The sequence below is a fragment of the Capra hircus genome, chromosome 18, assembly GCF_001704415.2.
Source record: "Capra hircus breed San Clemente chromosome 18, ASM170441v1, whole genome shotgun sequence".
Classification (NCBI taxonomy): Eukaryota; Metazoa; Chordata; class Mammalia; order Artiodactyla; family Bovidae; genus Capra; species Capra hircus.
In genome coordinates, this window is record NC_030825.1 from 8,870,758 (window position 1) to 8,892,303 (window position 21,546).

At 44.8% G+C, this 21,546-nt stretch overlaps 1 protein-coding gene across 1 annotated transcript in view; it reads right to left on the bottom strand.

The window, feature by feature from the left end:
- Nucleotides 1-17,261, bottom strand: part of CDYL2 (chromodomain Y-like 2) — a 166,962-nt gene extending 149,701 nt beyond the window's left edge. Inside the window, exon 1 of the mRNA XM_018061754.1 lies at nucleotides 16,996-17,261. Within this exon, the coding sequence (XP_017917243.1) occupies nucleotides 16,996-17,019 (24 nt within the window). The 5' untranslated portion in view covers nucleotides 17,020-17,261. The remainder of the gene's footprint in view (nucleotides 1-16,995) is intronic.

Consider the following 21,546-nt stretch of genomic DNA (forward strand, 5'->3'; position numbering starts at 1 on the left):
CTTCAGCACTCAGTCTTCTTCATGGTCCAATTCTCACATCCATATATGACTACTTGAAAAACCATAGCTTTGGCTATTCGGACCTTTGTCAGCAAAGTGATGTCTCTGCTTTTTAATACACTGCCTAGGTTTGATCATACATTTCCTGCCAAGGAGCAAGTGTTTTGTTTTGTTTTGTTTTGTTTAATTTCATGGCTACAATCACTGTCCACAGTGATTTTGGAGCCCAAGAAAATAAAATCCATCACTGCTTCCACTTTTTCCCTTTCTATTTGCCATTAAGTGATGGGACCAGATGCCAAGATCTTAGTTTTTTCAGTGTTGAGTTTCAAGTCGGTTTTTTCACTCTCCTCTTTCACCCTCATCAAGAGGCTCTTTAGTCCCTCTTCACTTTCTGCCATCAGAGAGGTATCATCAGTATCTGAGGTTGATGCTATTTCTCTTGGCAATCTTGATTCCAGCTTGTGCTTCACCCAACTTGGCATTTAGCATGATGTACTCTCCATATAAGTTTAAAAAGCAGGGTAACAATATGCAGCCTTGACGTACTCCTTCCCCAATTTGGAACCAGTCTGTTGTTCCATGTCCAGTTCTAACTATTGCTTCTTGACCTGCATACAGGTAAGGTAGTCTGGTATTCCCGTTTCTTAAAAATTTTCCACTTTGTTGTGACCCACACAATCAAAGGCTTTAACATAGTCAATGAAGCAGAAGCGGATATTTTTCTGGAATTCCCTTGCTTTCTCCATGATGCAATGAATGTTACCAATTTGATCTCTGGTTCCATTACCTCTTTGAAATTGAGATATACATCTGAAAGTCCTCAGTTCGTGTACTGCTGAAGCCTAGCTTGAAGGATTGTGAGCATAACCTTGTTGGCATATTAAATGAGTGCAATTATACAGTAGACTGAACATCCACTGGCATTGCCCCTTCTGTGGGTTTGGAATGAAAACTGACTTTTTCCAGGCTTGTGGCCACTGTCCAAATTTGCTGACATATTGAGTGCAGCTCTTTAACAGCATCATCTTTTAGGATTTTAAATAGCTCAGTTGGAACTGTGTCCCCTCCACTAGCTTTGTTTGTAATCATGCTTCCTAAGTCCCACCTGACTTCACACTCCAGGATGTCTGGCTCTAGGTGAGTGAGCATACCATTGTGGTTACTGGGAACATTAAGACCTTTTTTGCACAGTTCTTCTGTGTATTCTTGCCACCTCTTCTTAATCTCTTTTGCTTCTGTTAGGTCCTTACTGTTTCTGTCGTTTATCATGCCCATCCTTGCATGAAATGTTCCCTTGAGATCTCCCATTTTCTTGAAGAGATCGCTAGTCTTTCCCCTTCTATTGTTTCCCTCTAATTCTTTGCATTGTTCATTTAAGAATGAAAATTCTTCCCTCTCCTTGCCATTGTGTGGGTTATATACCCAACTGCATTCAGTTGGATATATCTTTCCCTTTCTCCCTGGCCTTTCACTTCTCTTCTTTCCTCAGCTATGTGTAAAGTCTCCTCAGACAACCACTTTGCGTTCTTGCATTTCTTTTTCTTTGGGATGGTTTTGGTCACCACCTCCTGTACAATGTTATGAACTTTCATCCATAATTCTTCAGGCATTCTGTTTACTAGATCTAATGTCTTGAATCTATTCATCAGCTCCACTGTATAATCATAAGGAATTTGATTTAGGTCATACCTACATGGCCTAGTGGTTTTCCCTATTTTCTTCAATTTAAGCCTTAATTTTGCAATAAGGAGTTCATATCTGAGTCACAGTCAGCTCCAGGAAGGACCAAAGGAGAGAATGCATGTGAAAATTTACATAATGTCTGGTATACAGTAACACTCACTAAGCACTATTATTACTATTTTTACTATTTTTAATAAGACTATTTTATATAAGAATCATAGGAAGTTACAATTCTAAAACTTCTCTGTACCTCAACCAGGATCAAAGATTAGATTTCTTCAAAAAATATATCAGTTCATGAAGTCAAAAGTGAATATACCAGCTTCCCAAAAAGTCAATACCATAGCCAGCCACAGAAGAGTGGGAGAGTGGAGGGTAATAAAACGTAAAAAGTCTCAGGATATCAGAGAGTTTGGAATCACTGCCATGTCTGATAAACAGACGAGAAAACAATCTATGACAATCCTTTGTTGTTGTTGTTTAGTCACTAAGTTGTGTCTGACTCTTGCAACGCCATGGACTGTAGCCTGCCAGGCTCCTCTGTCTACCACTTTCTTCTCCAGGGGATCTTCCCAACCCAGGGACTGAACCCTCGTCTTCTGCATTGGCAGGCAGATTCTTTACCATTGAGCCCTTGACAGTCCTACATGGCATTAAAATATACATCACTTTGGAAAGAAACTTAGGTATATAATTTGGAGAAAGTCCATATGTTTTTACATTCCAAAGGCAGCCATGGTGTGGTTCCCTTCCTCTTTCGGTTAATATTTAACTACAAGATGCTTACCAAAGTCTGTTTCACAAACCAGCCTGTGTACCATATTTTTCTAAGTGAACATGGTTTTAAGGAAACACAAACAAATACGGCAACGTAAATATCAGGACACTAAAATGCTTCCATGAGTCGATCTGACTTCCAGCAGTTCATCATCGCGTCTGGATTTCCAGGAAAAGTTTAGATGTCAAGTACCTGCCATAATGTCAAGGCCTGTGATGTCAGCCACCGAGGCACGTCTTAACCCCATTCTTCATCAACAAGAGAATTAAACAAGACCTGAGGCCGAGCTGAGCCTCACTGGCCTCCTTTGCTAAGTCTTGTGCAAGAAAGCGATAATGACGTCAAGATTTCCAAGGCAGCTCTCCAGAAGAGTCTAGGAAGATACCATCTCTGCCCCGCGGATGACACACTCAGACTCAGGGAAGGCAGACAGCCAGGTTTGACATCTCAAGCATTCCTCTCTTCTTCAGTAAAGTAAAAAAGTCCCTCACTTTTGTTCACGTGTTGGAGATGTTAGTGAAAGACAAGCAGAGGACTTCAAAACGCCCATCCACTCCAAGATTCAATAATCCCTTGCACACAAGACTGTAGTAACTTTACTTATAACACAAAGTTGAATGCTTTGAGTTTAACTTATGAGAAACCAAAAAAATTATTATTAATTGACCAATAAAGACATAGAAAATAGACTCAAAACTTATATGCCCTCAGGAAAACTGAAAGATTAAAAATGCCTTCGAGCTTCCTACAAAACAGACTGTGCAAACATCTGAGACAATTTCAACTTTCATGTAAATGAAAGACCTAAATAAATTAATTCTTTCACTAGAGTGTTTTCTGAATCTTGCACTGTGTGAGGTGCTAAAGATGCAACAAGTCAGAGGGAATCCCTGCTCTCTCAAAACTTACAACCCAGTGGGAGATTTAGGAAACAAGATAATAAATTACAACGTATTAATGTGAGTGCTGTGATGAGAGACAAACAGGGTTCTATAGGAGCCTGAAGAAAACTCTTGATGAGCCGGGGAAGTTTTCCCACGAACGATGTCTCAGCTGAGACGTAAAGGATGAGCAGGGATTAGGGAAGCAAAGACATGGCAGCAATGATCCTGCAGAGTGCCCTGTCACTTAGGAGGGTGTGATTAAAGGAGGGCACATGCAATGTCCAAGAACTGAGAACAGATTTCTCTGGATGGAATATGTGCTGCGTGGAGAGCTAGTAGAAGATGAAAAGGGTCAAAACCTAAGGGCATCACTTAAAGATCATTCATCGGGAGAGACATAGAAAAATGGGGATTTTAGAAAGACCTTTGTGAGTCCAGTATGGAAAAAAAAAATTGAACTAGATTCAGAGATACCAGCTGAGAGGTATCAGAGTGACTGAAACAGTGAGAGTTGTCTCTTGAATTAAAGCGGTGAGAGTGAGTATGAAGAGAAAAGGCCAGGTTCAAGAAATATTCAAGATGCAGATTCATCAGATACATGGGGTCTGGGCAAAACAAAGGAGGACATATTTCTAGCTACAGAGCAGGTGGATACAGATGCTATTGAGGCTAGGAGCCCAGAAGGAAAAGCAAGTCTTATAATATGTTAAACATAAGTTCAGCTTTGGATGTTTTTAGTTTAAAGAGCCCAAGAGAGTTAGATGGCTAGCTCTGGAGCTCAGGAGGGAAAAAAACAAAACAAGAAAGTGTCAGAGACTTGGAAATCACCCTTCTGGTCACTGTAGTACAATGAGAGAACAGAAGAACCCCAGGTTAAAACTATAAGAAGCTTCAACGTTTACGGAATAAATGGCAGAAGATGACACAAAGGCAGTTTAAGAGTGGGAGAGCCAGTGGAAGAAACCATCTCAAGTAGAAGGGGTGGAGACCCAAAGGAAATGTCAGCTTCTGAAACACCTCCCCACATGCGGATCTGTGCTGCGCGTGGTATGGACAGATAGGAATCACAAGCATGGGTTGCCACGGCCAGCGTGTCAGTACTCAAGACCTGGGCGGCCCTCAAGAAGCTGTCAAATGACAAATGATGTCTTTGGGAGGAACCAATAACCGGAAGGATTAGGACAGAGGATGAGATGGTTGGATGGCATCAATGGAAATGAGTTTGGGCAAACTCCGGGAGATAGTGAAGGACAGGGAAGCCTGGCATGCTGCAGTCTGTGGGGTCACAAAGAGTCAAGACAGGACTAAGAAACTGAACAACAATAATAACCTAAAATACAAGTGAGATGACAGACGTTCATTATGGAGGACCTAGAGCAGACACTCACCGATCAGTGACAAGCAGGAACTGCTGACATGGTGGATAATGTGATACCCCACCCTGATCCCCTTTCCAGGGTCCATGTGCCCATCCTCTCAGCTTCTAGGAATATCCATGCTGCTCAGGACTCACAGATGTGAGCCTCAAAGGGAACTGCCTTCCACCATAGGGAGCTGCCCTGCCCACGAATAATTCTCCCCAACCTCAAGGGCAGCCTACCAGCAATGGCTGGCTGATGGAGGGATATGAGGGGGCTGGTTCCCTGGCCTCAAGTTGAGACATTTCTGAAGGGTCATTCCAGCTCCCAAGTCTTCCTTGGGATCCACTGAAGCCTCAGTTGGAAACTCACTGCAGGTCTGCTCACCATCCAATCCTGCCTCACTTCGTTACAGGTCAAGCACCCAAGAGAATCCTTCAGTAAACCCTCTGGATACAATTCTCCAGTTCTGGGCAGCTTGACCTAAATGGATGGTGCATACCAAACTGGGCCAAGACACTGAGGCTTGAGTAGAGAAAAACAGCAGCTGCAAACCACAGGGCGGTCTTTGTGTGTAAAGAGGTACAAGGGGCTCTGTCTCATGCAGCACTTAACAGAGAATGTTGTTAGTGTTGGTGTTCATTTGCACAGCCATGTCCGACTCTTTGTGACCCCATGGACTACAGCATGCCAGGCTTCCCCGTCCTTCACCATCTCCCAGAGTCTGCTCAAGTTCATGTTCATTGCATTGGTGATGCCATCCAGCCATCTTATCCTCTGATGCCCTCTTCTCCTAGAATAGCCGCTCTCAATCCAGTTGTCATCCATAATGAAGGACAATGATTTGGATGTTTGAATTCACCGTAAGGAACTTTTGTTACCTAGTAAGTCTATACAAGATCCAGTGGAAGGCAAAATGGAAACTTGAATTTCTAGGACAAATTGAAGGAATCTTCTTAGAAAGGGTAAAAAGTAATACTATATAGGGGAAAAATAAAGGACACTCACTCAAGAGAAACCCGAGGTAGCCTAGAAACACAGGTTTTGAACATTTTCAATGACTCATTCAACAAATATTTATTGAAAGGTAACAGTGTCCCCAGCAAAGGGCCATGAGTTGAGAATACAATCATGGAAAACACACTAGACATGGCCTGTACTCTCATAGAGCTTAGAATCCAGCAGAAAGTTCTGGAGTTCAGCAATGGAACCCTCTTCCCCCACCAGAATGGTTCCAGGAAACCTAACACATAAAATCAGATACATGTGATAACCTCCCAGTGGAGATGTCTGGTGTAACTATAACTTACAGATACTTCCTTATCTCTGCGTTAACTCGAGAGCAATAAAGCCTATTGTGATTAAGAGCAAGGTTTTTAAGTGAGGTCTGAGGAAGTTACTCTTCCTATAACAGCCTTGGCAATTTATCTCATTTGGTTTGCTTGTCCATAAGAAAACAACCCCCGATTTGCAATGAAAAGTAGTTGTGAGTGCTAACCAGGCTTGGTTGGTTTCATCATCTTGTCTTGCAATTTCAAGGTGTCCTTCACTCTAACTGAAGTCTGATGCCTGTTTCATAGTTGAACCTTTAATATACAAGAGTTCACACTCTCTCTCCTAAATATAAAAGTCATGGTAGAAGGACCCAGAACTCTAAATAAACACCCACACTACCTTTTATACAATTTAAGGAGACAAAGTGTTAGACATTCAGTTACTACCAGACACTGATTATTATGCCAGGTCTAGAACATTCATCACCATACCACCTGAACCTTAAGTGGTTATTTAAATGGACTTGGGTGCATTGTGCTATAAAGTGTGTTTGCTTGTACACTTTCATGTGAGGAGCTATGAATAGACCTAAAATTTCTAAAGAATTTTGCAGATTTATAAAGATGCTAAAACAGTGCATTTACTGGAAGTTCACTTACACATCCAGAGATGGCAGGAAAACCTGTATTCTGACGTCTGCTCACAGAAAGGGTTGACCTGATTGCCCCTTTTAACATACTAAAAACACTCCAATGTGTGAAAAATGTGGTATACAACCATATGTGGGCGTGAGGTTTTCTTCATGATCACATTCTGAACAGCAGTTTAAAAGACATTCATGGCTGCAGCCCCAGCACTTAGCATAGTTCTAGGCACATAGTTAACATACAGTAAATATTTGATTGATGGATAACTGAACAAAAGTAACTATTTTTAAATAAAACTCACATCCAGGATATGTGATCCACGGTTTATTAGCAAGTGCCCTTGAGATATAAGTTTTAGAACACTGAACTCAGACAAGGAAATGAAAATCAAAGAGGAAAATTCCCTGATCAAGAATCTGAGAATAGGGTGGAGGCCCCTCGGCAGGGGAATTCCTGGTATGGCAGAATGTGGCCTGGGGCCCCAGTCCCACACGTGTGTCCCTCCAGCCTCCACACCAATGCTCCTATAAGTCATTTAGAAAGCAGTGTGGTGATGGAACAATGCTGGGGGGATTCCAGGAGAGATGGGATGACTGGAGCAAAGAAAGAACTAATTTTTTTAACATTTAACATTTTATTGATTAAAATATTTATGATTATAAATTTCATTCAGTTTTCTGTTATCAAACACACAATTAAGAGAAAACAGGACATAAAATGACAAACTGATGGCCCTCCCAGGCTTCCCAGAACAGACCACAGCTTTCTATAGGCTTGGTCAACTGACGGGCCTGTAACAGGAACTTTGGAGGCAGCAGCTTCCACCAAGTGACTCAGCCTAACTGGGCAATGTCAGAAGAGACACTCTGCTGAAAGAAGGGACAAGAAGGAGTGACTCAGGACCAGGAAAAGCTACTTTGCCATCCCTATCATTCACTCAGCTACCAGAGAGAGCAGGGGCTGACTCAAAGCAGGGGTGAATTTCAGACCCAGCTGAGGCCTGCCCCAGGGGTCCAGTACCACCTCTAACCTGCCATCCCAAACATGGCTCCAGGGAACAGCTCCAAGAACAGAAGACCAAAACCCAGCAGCATTCTTGGAGCTCTAGGCTTGCCTCTCTTCACACACAAGATGACGACGGCTACAAAGAAGTAAGGTGTTCATGTGAAAAAGCAAGACTCAACCAGGAGGAGGAGGGTTTTGAAAAACAGAAGGGCTCTCATTTTACAGTAGAAGCCAGCGAGGTTCAAACAGACTGAAAGGCATGTCTGGCTTCACAGTGTTACGAATCGGTGGTGTGTCGATGGGGATGCTGACTGTGTCAATCAGGGCTCAGCCAGGGAAGCTGAACCACCAGATATACTGATATATACTAAGAGATTTAACAAAGAACGGCTTATGTGGTTATGGACCTGGCTAGGGAAGTCTGAAGTCCATAAGTCAGGTCACTAGGAAGGGGAAGCTGGAAATCTTCCAGGCTGAGGCTGCTCTCCACAGATGGCATTGCTTCTTCTTCAGGAAGGCCCCCATTCTATTCTTTAAGGCTTTTCAATAGACTGAATCAAGTTCACCCAGATTACCTAGAATAATCTCTCTTATTTAAAGTCAACTGATTATGGACCTTAATCACATCTGCAAAATAACCTCACAGCAACACCTGTTTTAGTGTTTGACTGAATAACTGACACATGAAACACTATCACATTCATTTATCAGTGGCACCCCAGGGATCAGATCTCTCAGAGAACTGCTGGTGCAACAGACCCCGTTAATGAAGAACTTTATCTCCTTGTCCTCAATACAGCAAGATCTTTCCCCCGAGCAAATTTTATTCAGAAAGGTTCTGGGTGACTACATTAGACATATTCTGCCTTTCTTCTCCAGCTAAATTACTGAAGCTGTTGGACCCCACGGTCACCATTCAGCAGGAGAGGAGTTGGTAGGGTTCATAGAAACTCACTTCTTGGGTCCAATAAACCAAAGTCAGTATCACAATTTTTTGTTATCCACCAAAGCAGCAGAGCATGTGCAGAACTAGGGGAATGGAGAACAGGCTGATCTATTCTCCCGCTTCACTCTGGATATCACATTCACTCTCTCCTCACTATCAAACAATGTTCTTTTTTTTTTTTTTTTTACTGAAGTATAGTTGACTTACAATGTTGTGTTAGTTTCTGATATATAGCAAAGTGATATATTCTTTTGCAGATTCTTTTCCATTATAGTTGATTATAAGATATTGTATATAGTTCCCTGTGCTATACAGTAGGACCCTGTTGTTTACCTATTTTATATAGCAATGTGTGTATCTAATGCAAAACTACTAATTTATCCCCTCCCCTCTTTTCCTCTTTGGTAACCATAAGCTTGGTTTTTTTGTTTTGGGGGTTTTTTTTTTTTTTTTGGTCTGTGAGTCTGTTTCCATTCTGTGAAAATGTTCATTTGTATTATTCTTTTAGATTCCACATATAAGTGATAACATATGATATTTGCTTTGTCTAACTTACTTCACTTAATGTGATCATCTCTAGGTCTATCCAAGTTGTTGCAAACAGCATTATTTCATTCTTTTCTTTATGGCTGTCTCACTCAAGCTTCTCAAGAGTGTTACCCATATGTCTGTACGTCCACATTCCCCACATCCCCCTGCATGCATCACCACACTGCAGCCAAGCCCTCCCACCAACACACTCTACAGAAAATGTGCCCCTTAAGGTTTCCAATGACTTACTGTTTATTACAGCCAAAGGACTCTGATGACCACACCATTCATGAAGTACAATTTTCCATTACCTTCCATAACAGCAAAGTCTCTTGTTTTGCCTCCTACCTCTCTTGCTACTCCTTGTAAATCTGATCTTCTGTCTCTTCTTCCATCCTGAAAATGTCCACTTTCTCCAGTCCTCCTCCCCTGGACCCCCCTCCTATTTACACACTGTCCTCTGCCTTTCATTCTAATCTATATGCCAATGATTTCTAATCTCTATCTCCATGACAGATCATGCTTTTGAGTCTAATGCTCACATGACCTACTGCTATGAATATCTATACCCAGGTGTCCCACAAACACTCTGAACTCATTGTCCTTTCCACTGACCCCACTTCCTCCAACCAATGCTTCTTCCTCAATTCTCTATCTCCACTACTGGTTCCACCACCCACTTAATGGACCAAAACAGAAACCACCAAGTTATGCTTCAACTCCTGCCTTTCCCTCAATCCTACATAATGTCAGTCAAGTCTTACTTGAGAGGGAACGAAGAGAGTATAACTGAAAATCACATTTTCTAGCCTCCTTTGCAGCTAGCTGTGACAATATAATTATTCAGGCCAATAAGAGGAAAGCAAGATTGCATGGAACTTTCAGCAGCTGTTTATAGAGGATTACTCAACTTTTGCTTCTTCTTTTCTGCCTATTTCTTCCACCCTCTCACACAAAAGATGGCTAGAGCTCCGTGGCCACCCTGGATCCAGCAGTGACCTTAAAGGTAGAAGCCACAGCTGAAGATGAAAGAGACAAGAAGGAGCCTGATATCCTGAGAACTTTGGAGAGCATCACACCAATCTTGGACTGCCTAATCCAAGTTTACTTCATGTAAGAAAATAAACCTTGTTTAGGCCACTGTTATTGTACATTTCCTATTATAAGCATCCAGACATAATCTTGACTGGTGTACCAAATTATGTTGATTCTTTTTTAATCTTTCAAATTCCATCCATATCTCTTCATCTGTATTACCACTCCTTTGGTTCAAGTCACCAACTGACACTCCTTTCAATTACCAAAACAGTATATTAACTAGCCGCCATGGCTTCTAATCTTCCTCCAAACTAATCCACTGTCCATTTCTGAGGGGGCAGTCTGAGATTAGGTAACAAAAGTGTTAAAAATGTTAGCATTCTTCAACCTAGAAATTTCACTTCTCAGAATTTATCTTGAGGAAAATAATAGGACAGGAATACAAATAATTATGTTCATGGAGGTTAAAAGCAATATTTAAATTGTTCATAAATGGAAAAAATCGAGATGTCCAACAATAGAGGATCAGTTAGACACAAAATAGTGTATCAATTCAAGTGAAAATTAACTCGTCATTAAAAATCATGATATAGAATAATATTTTAAGATATATAAGGAAATAATCATTATATATATGTATGAGGAAAATAAAACAATATATATCCTATGTTCTAATTTGATTTTTTAATTATATAGATATAGAAAATACTTTCATTCATATTTGTACCTATACCAAGGAAGTTAACATTTTAATTAATTCAGATATCACATCAGTATTTAATAAACATCAAGTATATGCTAAATGTATAATATATGTATAACAATATTTATCTTAGATATATTAGATATATATATCTATGCTGCTGCTGCTGCGATGTTGCTTTAGTTGTGTCTGACTCTGTGCGACCCCACAGACGGCAGCCCACCAGGCTCCCCGATCCCTGGGATTCTCCAGGCAAGAACACTGGAGTGGGTTGCCATTTCCTTCTCCAATGCATGAAAGTGAAACATGAAAGTGAAGTCACTCAGTCGAGTCTGACTCTTAGCAACCCCATGGACTGCAGCCTACCAGGCTCCTCCATCCATGGGATTTTCCAGGCAAGAGTACTGGAGTGGAGTGCCATTGCCTTCTCCAATATATATCTATATATGGATATAATTTTATGCTTTTATTTTTCCAAGATGCAACAATAAACATAAATTGCTTTTAAAAACAGAAAAGATAAATATTCTCAATAAGTCCTGCAAACCTGATCATGCTCATTTCCTAGTTCAAACATCTCCACAGTCATCACGTTCTCTGGAAGGCTTTCATTTATTCCCCCAAGGTAGATTCCCCTCATGATGGTAGAGAACCCCATCTTTCTCTGTACTAACGCTTTTCCTCCTGCACTGTAAACTGCCTATTTTCTTAACTGCATCTCACCTATTTTCTTAACTACATCTTAGACCATAAGCTCAGGCAGTACAATCTCATCAATTCCCTAGAGTAGTGGTTGGCATATATTTGGTGTTCTCTTAATGTGAGATGAGCAAATGAGTGATGGTGTTATGAATTTAGCCACATCTACAACTTTTTTCACCATCCAAGAGATGTAGAGGGGCTCACATCTTTGCAATCTAAATGCGTGTCTCCAATACTTAAGATCTTTGATAATTACCATGCCTGAACCATTCCTTAGCAATTGCTCAGGTACAAGACACTGTATAAACTCATTTCAAGGATAGTTTAAGCCCCTGAGGAAATGATGTTATTCGATGAGGAATGATTTCACATAAAAGTCTATACTGCTTGAAAATAAGCTGCTATCTATCCACAGGGAATAATTTAAAACAACTTTCAAAAGCTGGGAGAATCATATACCCAGTCGATATTCTTCAGGTGTCTACCATGTGCCAAAAAATCAATTCAGCTCATCCAGTGTATTCTCTTTGACAATATTTGCCTCTTCAAATACTGGTACTGACACTCAAGAAGTTTTATCACTGACTGTTCATTCTGGAATTATACATGTTTCACCTTGGGTACAAGTGGTACATAGAGGAATATATCAAATTAACAAGTTGTGTTGGTTCTTATGTGAGTTTCACAGTTTGTTAATGCTTTGAAGCAATCGCAGGAAAGAGCTCTGACAAGGAAAGAGAAAGACTTAACAATGCTTGAAGATCAAGAACAAAGCTGGAAACGCATTCAAGTGCCTTCCTTTAATCTGAGTAGTGGCCCATGGTGGCTTCAAGAATTAATACCTTTCCAGTATGCTAACATGACTGACAAAGCTGCAAATTACAGATGAAGAAGGGACAAAATATTTCTTTCCATAGAGATGAATGCAGAGGGCTATGTTCTGGGTTAGATTTCACTTCAGTGAAAACAGTCTCCATTAGAAGTCAATGACCTCTGTGAGCTACAGAGAGAAGAAAGAAGTACCAGCCCAATTTGAAGGCTGTAAGGATGGCCTGAGCTGGTAAGAGCAAACATCAGCCAGGTGGAGATTTAACTGAGGGGTATTTTCATTAGATTTGGTTTTGTTTTTGTTCACAGTTCCAATGTTTCTGCAGTCGGCCTCAATCCACTTTTTCCCATAAACCCTGTTATTTTCAGTGTGCAATTTTGCAGGACACAAGGTGCCTGTGTAGCGCTGTAGTGGAAAGGCCCATGTTCATCACTGTAGCAGCATCAACTTTCAACTAAAGTAGACTGCTTTCAACAAAACGAAAATCCTATTATTAGTTATTTTACTTGGAATGAAACAAAGGCAGTATTTTATATATATATACATATATATAATGGTATACATATTTATTAGATACGGATACATGAATACATAAGATAGAACTATCTTACGGGAAGATACCCAGGAACTGTAAATAAACTGAACACTGACAAATGTCAGGAATTGCCACTGTTCAAAACGCCTCAATAAATTTCAACTTGGCCACTGACCTTCTGTGTAGACATACAGAACTCTTTGAATATTTTTGCCAACTGAGTGGAGCCTTCCTCCATACTGTCAGCTAATCACAAGGGAGAGGGTGTAAACCACCACCCAACGGCCACTTGGAAAGCCATGTGGTTGAAGCTTAAATGCATTCAATCCTTTTAATGAATAACATAGTCCGGCTCTCTGGAAGGGGACTCAGCTACACTTCCTTCCAGAGAGAACTGGAAGGGACTCTCCTAAACAAGGTGTTACCACCATGGAGAGACCACAAGTCAAAGGAGAAAGGAGAACAGAGGGCAGCACTCCACACAAGTATAACAAAGGTCAGCCAAGGTACTTTATCTATACTTAAGTCAGTCTTCTGTTCACTGATTCAGTCAACAAGTATTTGAATGTTCGAGGACGCAGAGGTGGACAAGGCAACTGGGCTCCTTATTCCTACTGGTTACATCTTCCTGATATCCAAATATGTTAGCGAATGCTTGACTACCATCTGGGGGCTGCAAACTCTAATGCCTACTGGAGCCAGATAAGTAATGTGAGAGTGAAGCAGAAAGGGTTTCTGGTAAGAGGGCACACTGGGACAATTATACACAAGAATCACATGCCCCATCTACAGGTACTCAAGTCCATTTTTCTTATCTACCATCCAGGCAAGGCAAAAAACATAGAGAGCCTAGACCTGGCTCTCAGACTACCATTTTATGACTCTTTTGTTTAGCAGAATGTTGACCAGAGCATCTGGATGAGAAGTTTCATTTTGCATCTAGATATATGACTTTAAAGTGCTCAGCCCATATTTACGATCACCTTCCTGTGGTGGATGGCTATAATACACCAGATGATGGTGAGAACTCTGCTATAGGAGAAACTGTCTATCAAGAGCCAAGATTTTGGTAACTGAGCTTGATTACATATTTCTTCACTATGACTGAAGAGTGCCATTACATAAACAAAGTTTTTCTTTAAAATTAGCACCTATTCCTTGAAAGATGCTATTCAGGGAAGGCTTACTTTTTACAATTTAATTGTCTAAAGCACCAAAGAGAAGTTGAAGACTCTCTAGACTCCAAATCACATCTTCACCATAGAGGGTCAAGGAAAGTGTCAGCAGACACACAGGTGAAATAAACCAATTACAAACGTACTCAATAATAGTTCTTGCCCAGTCAAAATGTGGTTTCTTGGTCAGAGGTTACAAGAAGCCATTTTACATACCCTTGGGTATAGTATTTAATTAATGTAATATTTAAATTGAGAATGGTATCAGTTTTCTTCTTTTTTTTCTTTAAAGGTCAATAAGTATACTGGATAATCCAAGACGTGTCCTTAAGTCAACAGCCTGCTTTTTACACACCCAATTTTACAGTTCAAAATGTACAGTTAGCACTTCTTAACTGTTTTTAAAACTAAATTTGAACAACAAATTAAATTTCTCAGTATGTGTTATGTAATGTAGACAATGGCTATAAAAATGCTGACAATGGTTATATTCTCGTAAGGCAATTTAGCCCTTTTTAGTAATAACTATGCAAATAAACAGCCATGGGAAAACTAGTTTACATCTAGTACAATTACCTACTATCACAGAAGTAATTATTATTATTGTCTTGTTTACTGAACTTCAAGAAAAACTTGAGAGATGCTAAGACACCTCCAAGGCTGGTGTGAAAACTCCCCTTTTAACAGACTCATCTGGCAACTATAATTACCAATGTTAAGGAGGGCATTTCAGATGATCATTAGACAAGAAATTATCCCCAGAAGGTTCATAAGTTCCAAACTTTAAAAGAAAAGTATACTGACAGCTCCTAACATGTCCTCTCAATGCCTTCTCAATGCAACTCTTCTCCCAGGGAAAGTCGGAAGCTCTGAGATGACTCACTATCAACGGGTAGAAAAATCCATACTCCCAACGAGCTGAGCTTTGCCCCTGAACAATGTCTACGTTTTTGCTGGTTATACTTTGGGAAACTCAATCAAACATCCCATTTGACTGTGCTTCAGCTCTTTCGGTTTCAGAAATTGTTCCACCATCTTGAAATAGACAAAAGTGCTTGGGTGACCTATTGGACACAATCTTCCAAAGTTCTTCACCAGGTCTACCCAACTTCATCTTCTCTATCAGTGCAGGGATGAGGAAGGCAGTAGGCTAGAGAAGAGGTCAACCTACAACATTCTTTCAAGGGTAACAGAAGCATTTTAGCTGGATGGTTCTGCACCAGAATATATGGCGATTCAGTCAACATGTTTGTTGGGGCTGTGGTCTTCTGAACGCTCGACTGGGGCTGGAGTTTCTGTTTGCCAGGTGGCTCACACACAAGCTTACTAAAGCAAGGTCTGGTTGTTGGCAGGAGGTCTCAACACTGACCTCTCCATAGGACTGGAGTGTCCTCTCCAGCCATGGGACCTGAGCCCTCTGGTGGTTCACGACTGAGCCTCACCAGGTCCAAGGCAAGGCATCCAGAAGACCCTGGTTGCACAGGAGGCTAAGATGCTACCTTGCCTGTTCGCTACTCTTCTTCTCTCTCACACTGGCCAGCAAATCTACCACCTGAAAAAGCTACATCTTTCCAGAAGGCCCAGAGGGGAAAAAAGCTCATTGTGGGTGAATCACCCCTGTAGTCTCCCACCAAGAATTCCACCCCTTGGGGTGTTCATCTCAATTTAGCCAAAAGTCTTGAGAGCCAGGGCTACTGTTAATCGATTTCTGTGCAAGGGAGTCCAGGTCCACGCCGGGCTCTGATTCTGGTTTCTTGGAGGATCAGCAGGCCTTCAGGTTGAAGATGGGGCATCTTTTAGCTTCCTTAATCCTGAACGTTCTCTTGGGGCCAACAGCTCTTTGGGGGCATTCTCCCTAGGGAAAGGGAGTTGCTTCTTGTTTTGTCCACTTGTCCCAAATCCAAAAGCAGGACCTGTTCTGTTCAGAGATAGTAAAACCCAGCTCCCAGAGGCCATGGCCGTTTCTCCATTGTTTCAAAGGTGCCAGACTAATGTCTTCCTTGACCATTTTTTGAGACGTTTTCAAAACAGCCATTGCTGGTCACTACCTGTTGTGGACCTGGAGACAGGCATCCCCTGAGGTCAGCGCCGTAGAGCTTTGGGAGCCGGGCTTCCATCCCCAGTACTCTAGCAACGTGTTACCACCCACCTCCGCCTTCCATGTGCTCCGGCTTCCACCGGAGTCCCTCTGCAGCGCCCCCTCTCGCCCCGAGTGAGCGCGACACCCGCAAGGACCGCCCCCACGCCCCGGCCCCGAGTCGGCGGCGGGGGCAGCAGGTGGGGGGAGGGGGGCGGGTGGCCCGGCGGCCCCGGGGAGCGGTTTGGCGGGGGTCTCCCGAACCCCCCATCCGGCCGCCCCCTTTCAAGGCCGCCTCCCCCCAGGACCCCGCCTCGCCCCGGCCGGGCTCCGCTCCATCGCGGCCCGCCACCCCCCCAGGTTCCCCTCCCGCGCCCCCGGCCCGGCCCCGGGGCAGCGCACCCCCGGCCACTCACCCGCGCCGGCCGCCCCGCGGCCTCCCGCATTCCCCGCACGTCCGGCGCCGACTTTTACCTGTACTTTCTGCACTCGAGGCGGCTCGTCGGGCGAGAAACACCTCCCCGGGACCGCTACCTCCCCCGCCCCGGCTCCGCCCGGCTTCCTCCTTCCCCTCCAAGGCCGCAAAGTAGATGGAGTAAGAGAGTGTGTGCGCGAGAGAAAGAGAAAGAGGGAGCGGGCGCGGGCGCCGCGGGAGGGCGGGCGGCGGGCGGGAGGCGCGCCCGGCCCCCGCCACCCTCCGGCCGCCGCCGCCGCCGCCACGGGCTCGGCAACTCCGGCTTGCGCCCGGCCCCGGCCCCGGCCCGGCCCCCGCCGCCCGCCGCCCGCCCGCGGGCTGGGGCCGGCCCGCGCCCCCGCGTCCCCGTACCTCGTAAAGGTCCCCAGAAGCCATGCCAGGCTGCGGAACTTGGCTCGCCGGCTGTGCGCGTCTGCTCGCTCGCGCCCTCCGTGCGTGTGCGCGAGGGGGGCCAGTGTGCGCGTGTGTGCGCGCGTGTGTGTGTGTGTGTGTGGTGTGTTGAGTAAACTGTGTTTTTGCAGAATGACAGGCTTGGGGGCTGCCTATGCGCAGAATCAGAGCGGGCGGCGGCGGCGGCGGGGCTGGCGTAACCGGCAGCGGCGGCGGCGGCGGCGGCGGCACGAGCGCGGGCAGCAGCGACGGCCGCGCAGCGCGCCCAGGAGGCACCGACGCGGCCCGAGCGCCGCGGCCCCCGCGACCCGGCGACCCGGCGGCGGTGTGGCTGCGGCGGGCAACGGCTCGCCCCGGCGCCGCCTGCAGGAAGCCGCCCCGCGCCCGCCGCCGGCCCGGACGCTGCTGCCACTGGGCGAGTCCCCGCCCCCCGGGAGCCCGGCCCGGCCCCCCGGGCGGGCGGGCGGGGGGGTAACGGGGGCGGCTGCCGGGCCGCGCCCCGGGGGACCGGTCCCGGAGCCGGGGAGCGCCCAGGCCCGCCCCGCCGCCCCGGGCCGGCCCTGGAGGCGACCGGCGGGGCTCCCCGGGGGGTGGCGGGCCAGGTGCCCGCCGGGCGCACCCGGCCCGGGACAGCGAAGGGGCGGCCGGGAGGCAGGTAGAGGGCTGCGGGGCCCGGCGGGGAAGGGGCTCCGGGCGGGCTCGGCCGACTCCCGGGGGCCTCATCTCTTGCCCCGCGCCCCCGGGAGGGAGTGGGCGCCGCCCCCAGGAGACTTAGCCCCTGGGGACCGCGCGGCCCCTCCCCGGCCGCATAGCGCCTCCCTCCAGTCTGGGTGGTGAGATGTGGAGGCCACAGGAAGAACGAAAGGACCCCTCCAGAGACGCCGAGAGAGGCAGGACAGCACCCCAGCAAACCCTGAAAAGTCTTTGGAGCCGGGCGTGGCCTTCGCCCAACCTCCCCAGCCCCCATTCATCCACTCATCCATTATTCAACAAGCATCTTCCAAAGTCTACCCGACTGCACCGCGTCCCCGGGTAGGCGCGACTGGGACCCTGCCCTCAAGGGACTTTGACTCCAAGAGGAGCGAGGAACCACGCGCACGGGAGGAGGATTCAGTCGCTCAGCCAGAAGGCGCTCCTACTGTGTGCCAGGCTCGAGAGCCGGAGGAACTCTGAAACCCAAACTCGTTCTTAAGCTATCTCTTCCTGCTTCATCGTGGACACCAATTCTGTTTAAAGACAGTGAATTCAGGACCTGGGAAGGCAGGCTATTGAATTTGGAAGGAAGGTCTTCCTCATTCTAGCCCCAGAAATGCCCAGTTGGTCATTCTCCAGCTGTGGTGTGGACTTAACTCATATTCTCCCTCGGTCTTTTCCTATTTGAGAGACTTTGGACGAGTCACTTTACCTCATGAGGCTTGCTTTCTCCATCTCTAAATTGGAGATGGTAGGACACACCTAAGGTGATGTGAGAATCGAACAGAGGATCTCTGTATACACAAAGTGGCCTATTCCAGCATAATTCCATAAGGTTACTTGTGTCTGAATTTGGACCCTGAACTGCCCTTGTGGAGAGGGAGATGGCAAAGGAGAATCATAACAAACAGAAAGGTTTGATTCGTAGATTATCAAAATTTTTTAAAGTCATCACATCTTTCTATTAAAAAAAAAATCCCACAGAATCTGGAACACAGGGTTTTCATGTCTGGCTCATTCTAGGAATACATGGGCTTTCATATGCTGTCCCCTGTGCCTAGAATGTCCTTCCACGCTGAATCCATCTGGGAAGCTCCTCCTGCCGAGGCTTGTTCGTCTGTGTATCACAAGCATGGCAATGTGATCGTTATCCCTATTGCTGGCAGAGAGTGGGTACATAATGACTGTCAGACTATACCAATACAACAGATTTTATACCAATGTCTAGTTAAAATCCCATATTAAAATGATGAAGCGGGAAAGGGGTGACGGGGTGGGAATAAACAAGAAAGTGTATTTGGTTTAGAAACTGGAAATTGCTACAGTAGTTTTCTCCCCTCTTCATACTGATATTTTCCCCATGGTCATGGTTTTAAATAAGAATATTAATAATAGGCAGTTCCCTATCTGTAGGTCAGAAAACAAATTTTAATGATCCTTAATTTGTACTTGGGAATAAATGCACCACGATAGCATGAGGTTGTAATTTGAAAGTAGAAGACAAGAAAGAAACTGGGTTTGGAAATAATACGCTCAGCCAAATTTGAATATATAATCAGTAGTTTTACAAAAACACCAAAAACTTCACTTGTGCTGGCCAAGTACTCCCTGGGAATGTGAGCACAGTTTGGAAAAAAAAAAAACCTTAGTCTAGACAACAATTGTTTACAGAGTTCACAGAAGGAGATATTCACTGTGGATTGGCATGCTCAGGGAATATTTTATGGATGAGATAGTATTGTAATGGATCTTGAAGACTCAGAGAAGGAGGGACTTTGGAGAAAATGACAAGGGTAGTTGGTAGGCAGTGCTGCAATGAGATGGGCATGAGAAGACCAGAAGATTGATTTGTGGAAGTCACAGGACATTGGATAATGAATGTGTGTCTGTTCATGGAGAGTCTTGAACACCAAGCTAAGAAGATTGCAATTTAGCCAGTCAGCAGGGGAAAACTGGATGGAGACTTTTGAATCCATCAAAAGCATGTGGCAATCAAAAGTGTGTTAGAAGACAAATTCTAGAAGAAATATGAACAGACTCCAGGGGTTGAGGTTAGAGGTAGGGAGACCAGTCGCAGTGGTCCAGTATGGTGGAGGTAGAAATGAAGAAGAAAAACTGGATTTGCAAGATGTTCAGAAGGAAGAACCTGGTGGCCACAGACTTTCATTATGGTTACTCCATCTACTTCCATAAAGTATTTGATCCACATCAACAGGACTTGATGACTAACAGGATATGTGTGTGTGTGTGTGTGTGTGTGTGTGTGTGCATAACTGAGGGAGGGGGTGAGCAACTAAGGAAAGAAAGGATACAGAGATGACTAAGGTTTTAAACTGAGTGACTGAACTCCCCATCCATCATAGCACCATTTTATTTTGAGCTTGCCCCCAGACCATTGCTGGCTTCCAGAAAGGCCAGATGCTTCCTAAAGGATGAAAAGGAAGTCCTTCACCCTCTGAGGAAAGGCCAACCAATGGACAGAACTGCTTCAGGTTCTTCGGATGACTCAGAACCACTGTTGCTCATGGAGAATGGAAGATACCTACCATCTTCCACAAAATGGGACAGACTCTTCATACTGGTCATAATGAAGGGCAACTGATAGAAACTCAAACTAGTTTAAAACATAGTTTATTGACTCACATAGATTAGAACAGGATGGAGTTGCTCTCCAGGTTGGCTGGATTCAAGGTCTCTAAGGATGTAAGATGTCCTCTCTCTCCATGCTAGACTCTTTCCTGTTGGAGACAGACTTCCCCAGGCGGCTAAGAATATGGCACCTGGCAACTCACATCCAGAGAAGGCAATGGCAACCCACTCCAGTACTCTTGCCTGGGAAATCCCATGGACAGAGGAGTCTGGTGGGCTGCAGTCCATGGGGTCGCAAAGAGTCGGACACGACTGAGCGACTTCACTTTCACTTTTCACTTCCATGCACTAGAGAAGGAAATGGCCACCCACTCCCGTATTCTTTCCTGGAGAATCCCAGGGATGGGAGCCTGGTGGGCTGCAGTCTATGGGGTCGCACAGAGTCGGACATGACTGATGTGACTTAGCAGCAGCAGCAGCAGCTCACATCATCTGAGCTTAGAGATCTCACTGAGTATTTCAAAATCCTAGGGAATGTTTCTGCTTGGCCAATGTACATCATGTGCTGGTATGTTGGACAGATTACTGTAGCCAGCCACTAATAATGCTCTATGGCCAGTTTAAGTCACATCTCCACCTATCCCAGCAGGAAGAGTGCAATGATTGATTGCTTTGCCAGAATTACCTGATCCCCGTTGAGAATGAGCAGAAGCCCAAAGAAATGGGGGAATGAAAGGATGCCGGGAAGACAGAGGTTCACGATATGCTAAAAGAAGCTTGGGGAGGAAAGGGAGCTTAGAAACAAGGGAAGTGGCTGCGTGAAGCATGCCCTTGTGATAGAGCAAGAATGGACAGTTTAGTATCCGAGGATAGACTGTATCCTCCACCCCGACAGTGGCATTAGAAAGCCGCAGTCTTCTCCTTCTGGCATTGCTTGAGACCTGACCTTGACTTCCTATATAGCATGGTTGAACATTTGGGTTCTAGATTCACTCTGCCTGGGTTCCAATTCTTGTACCATCACTGCTAGGTGTATGCTATGAGGCTCTTTACTTAACCTCTCTGTTCTTTCATTCCCCAAAATATTTATTGTTCCATAATAAGTTATCCCCAAAGCTTAGTAACTTAAAACAAAAGCCATTTCTTATCTCACCGTTTCTGTGCATTAGGGATCTGGAAGCAGCTAAGCTGAGTCCACACTCAAGGAGAGATGAATTAGCCTCTACCATC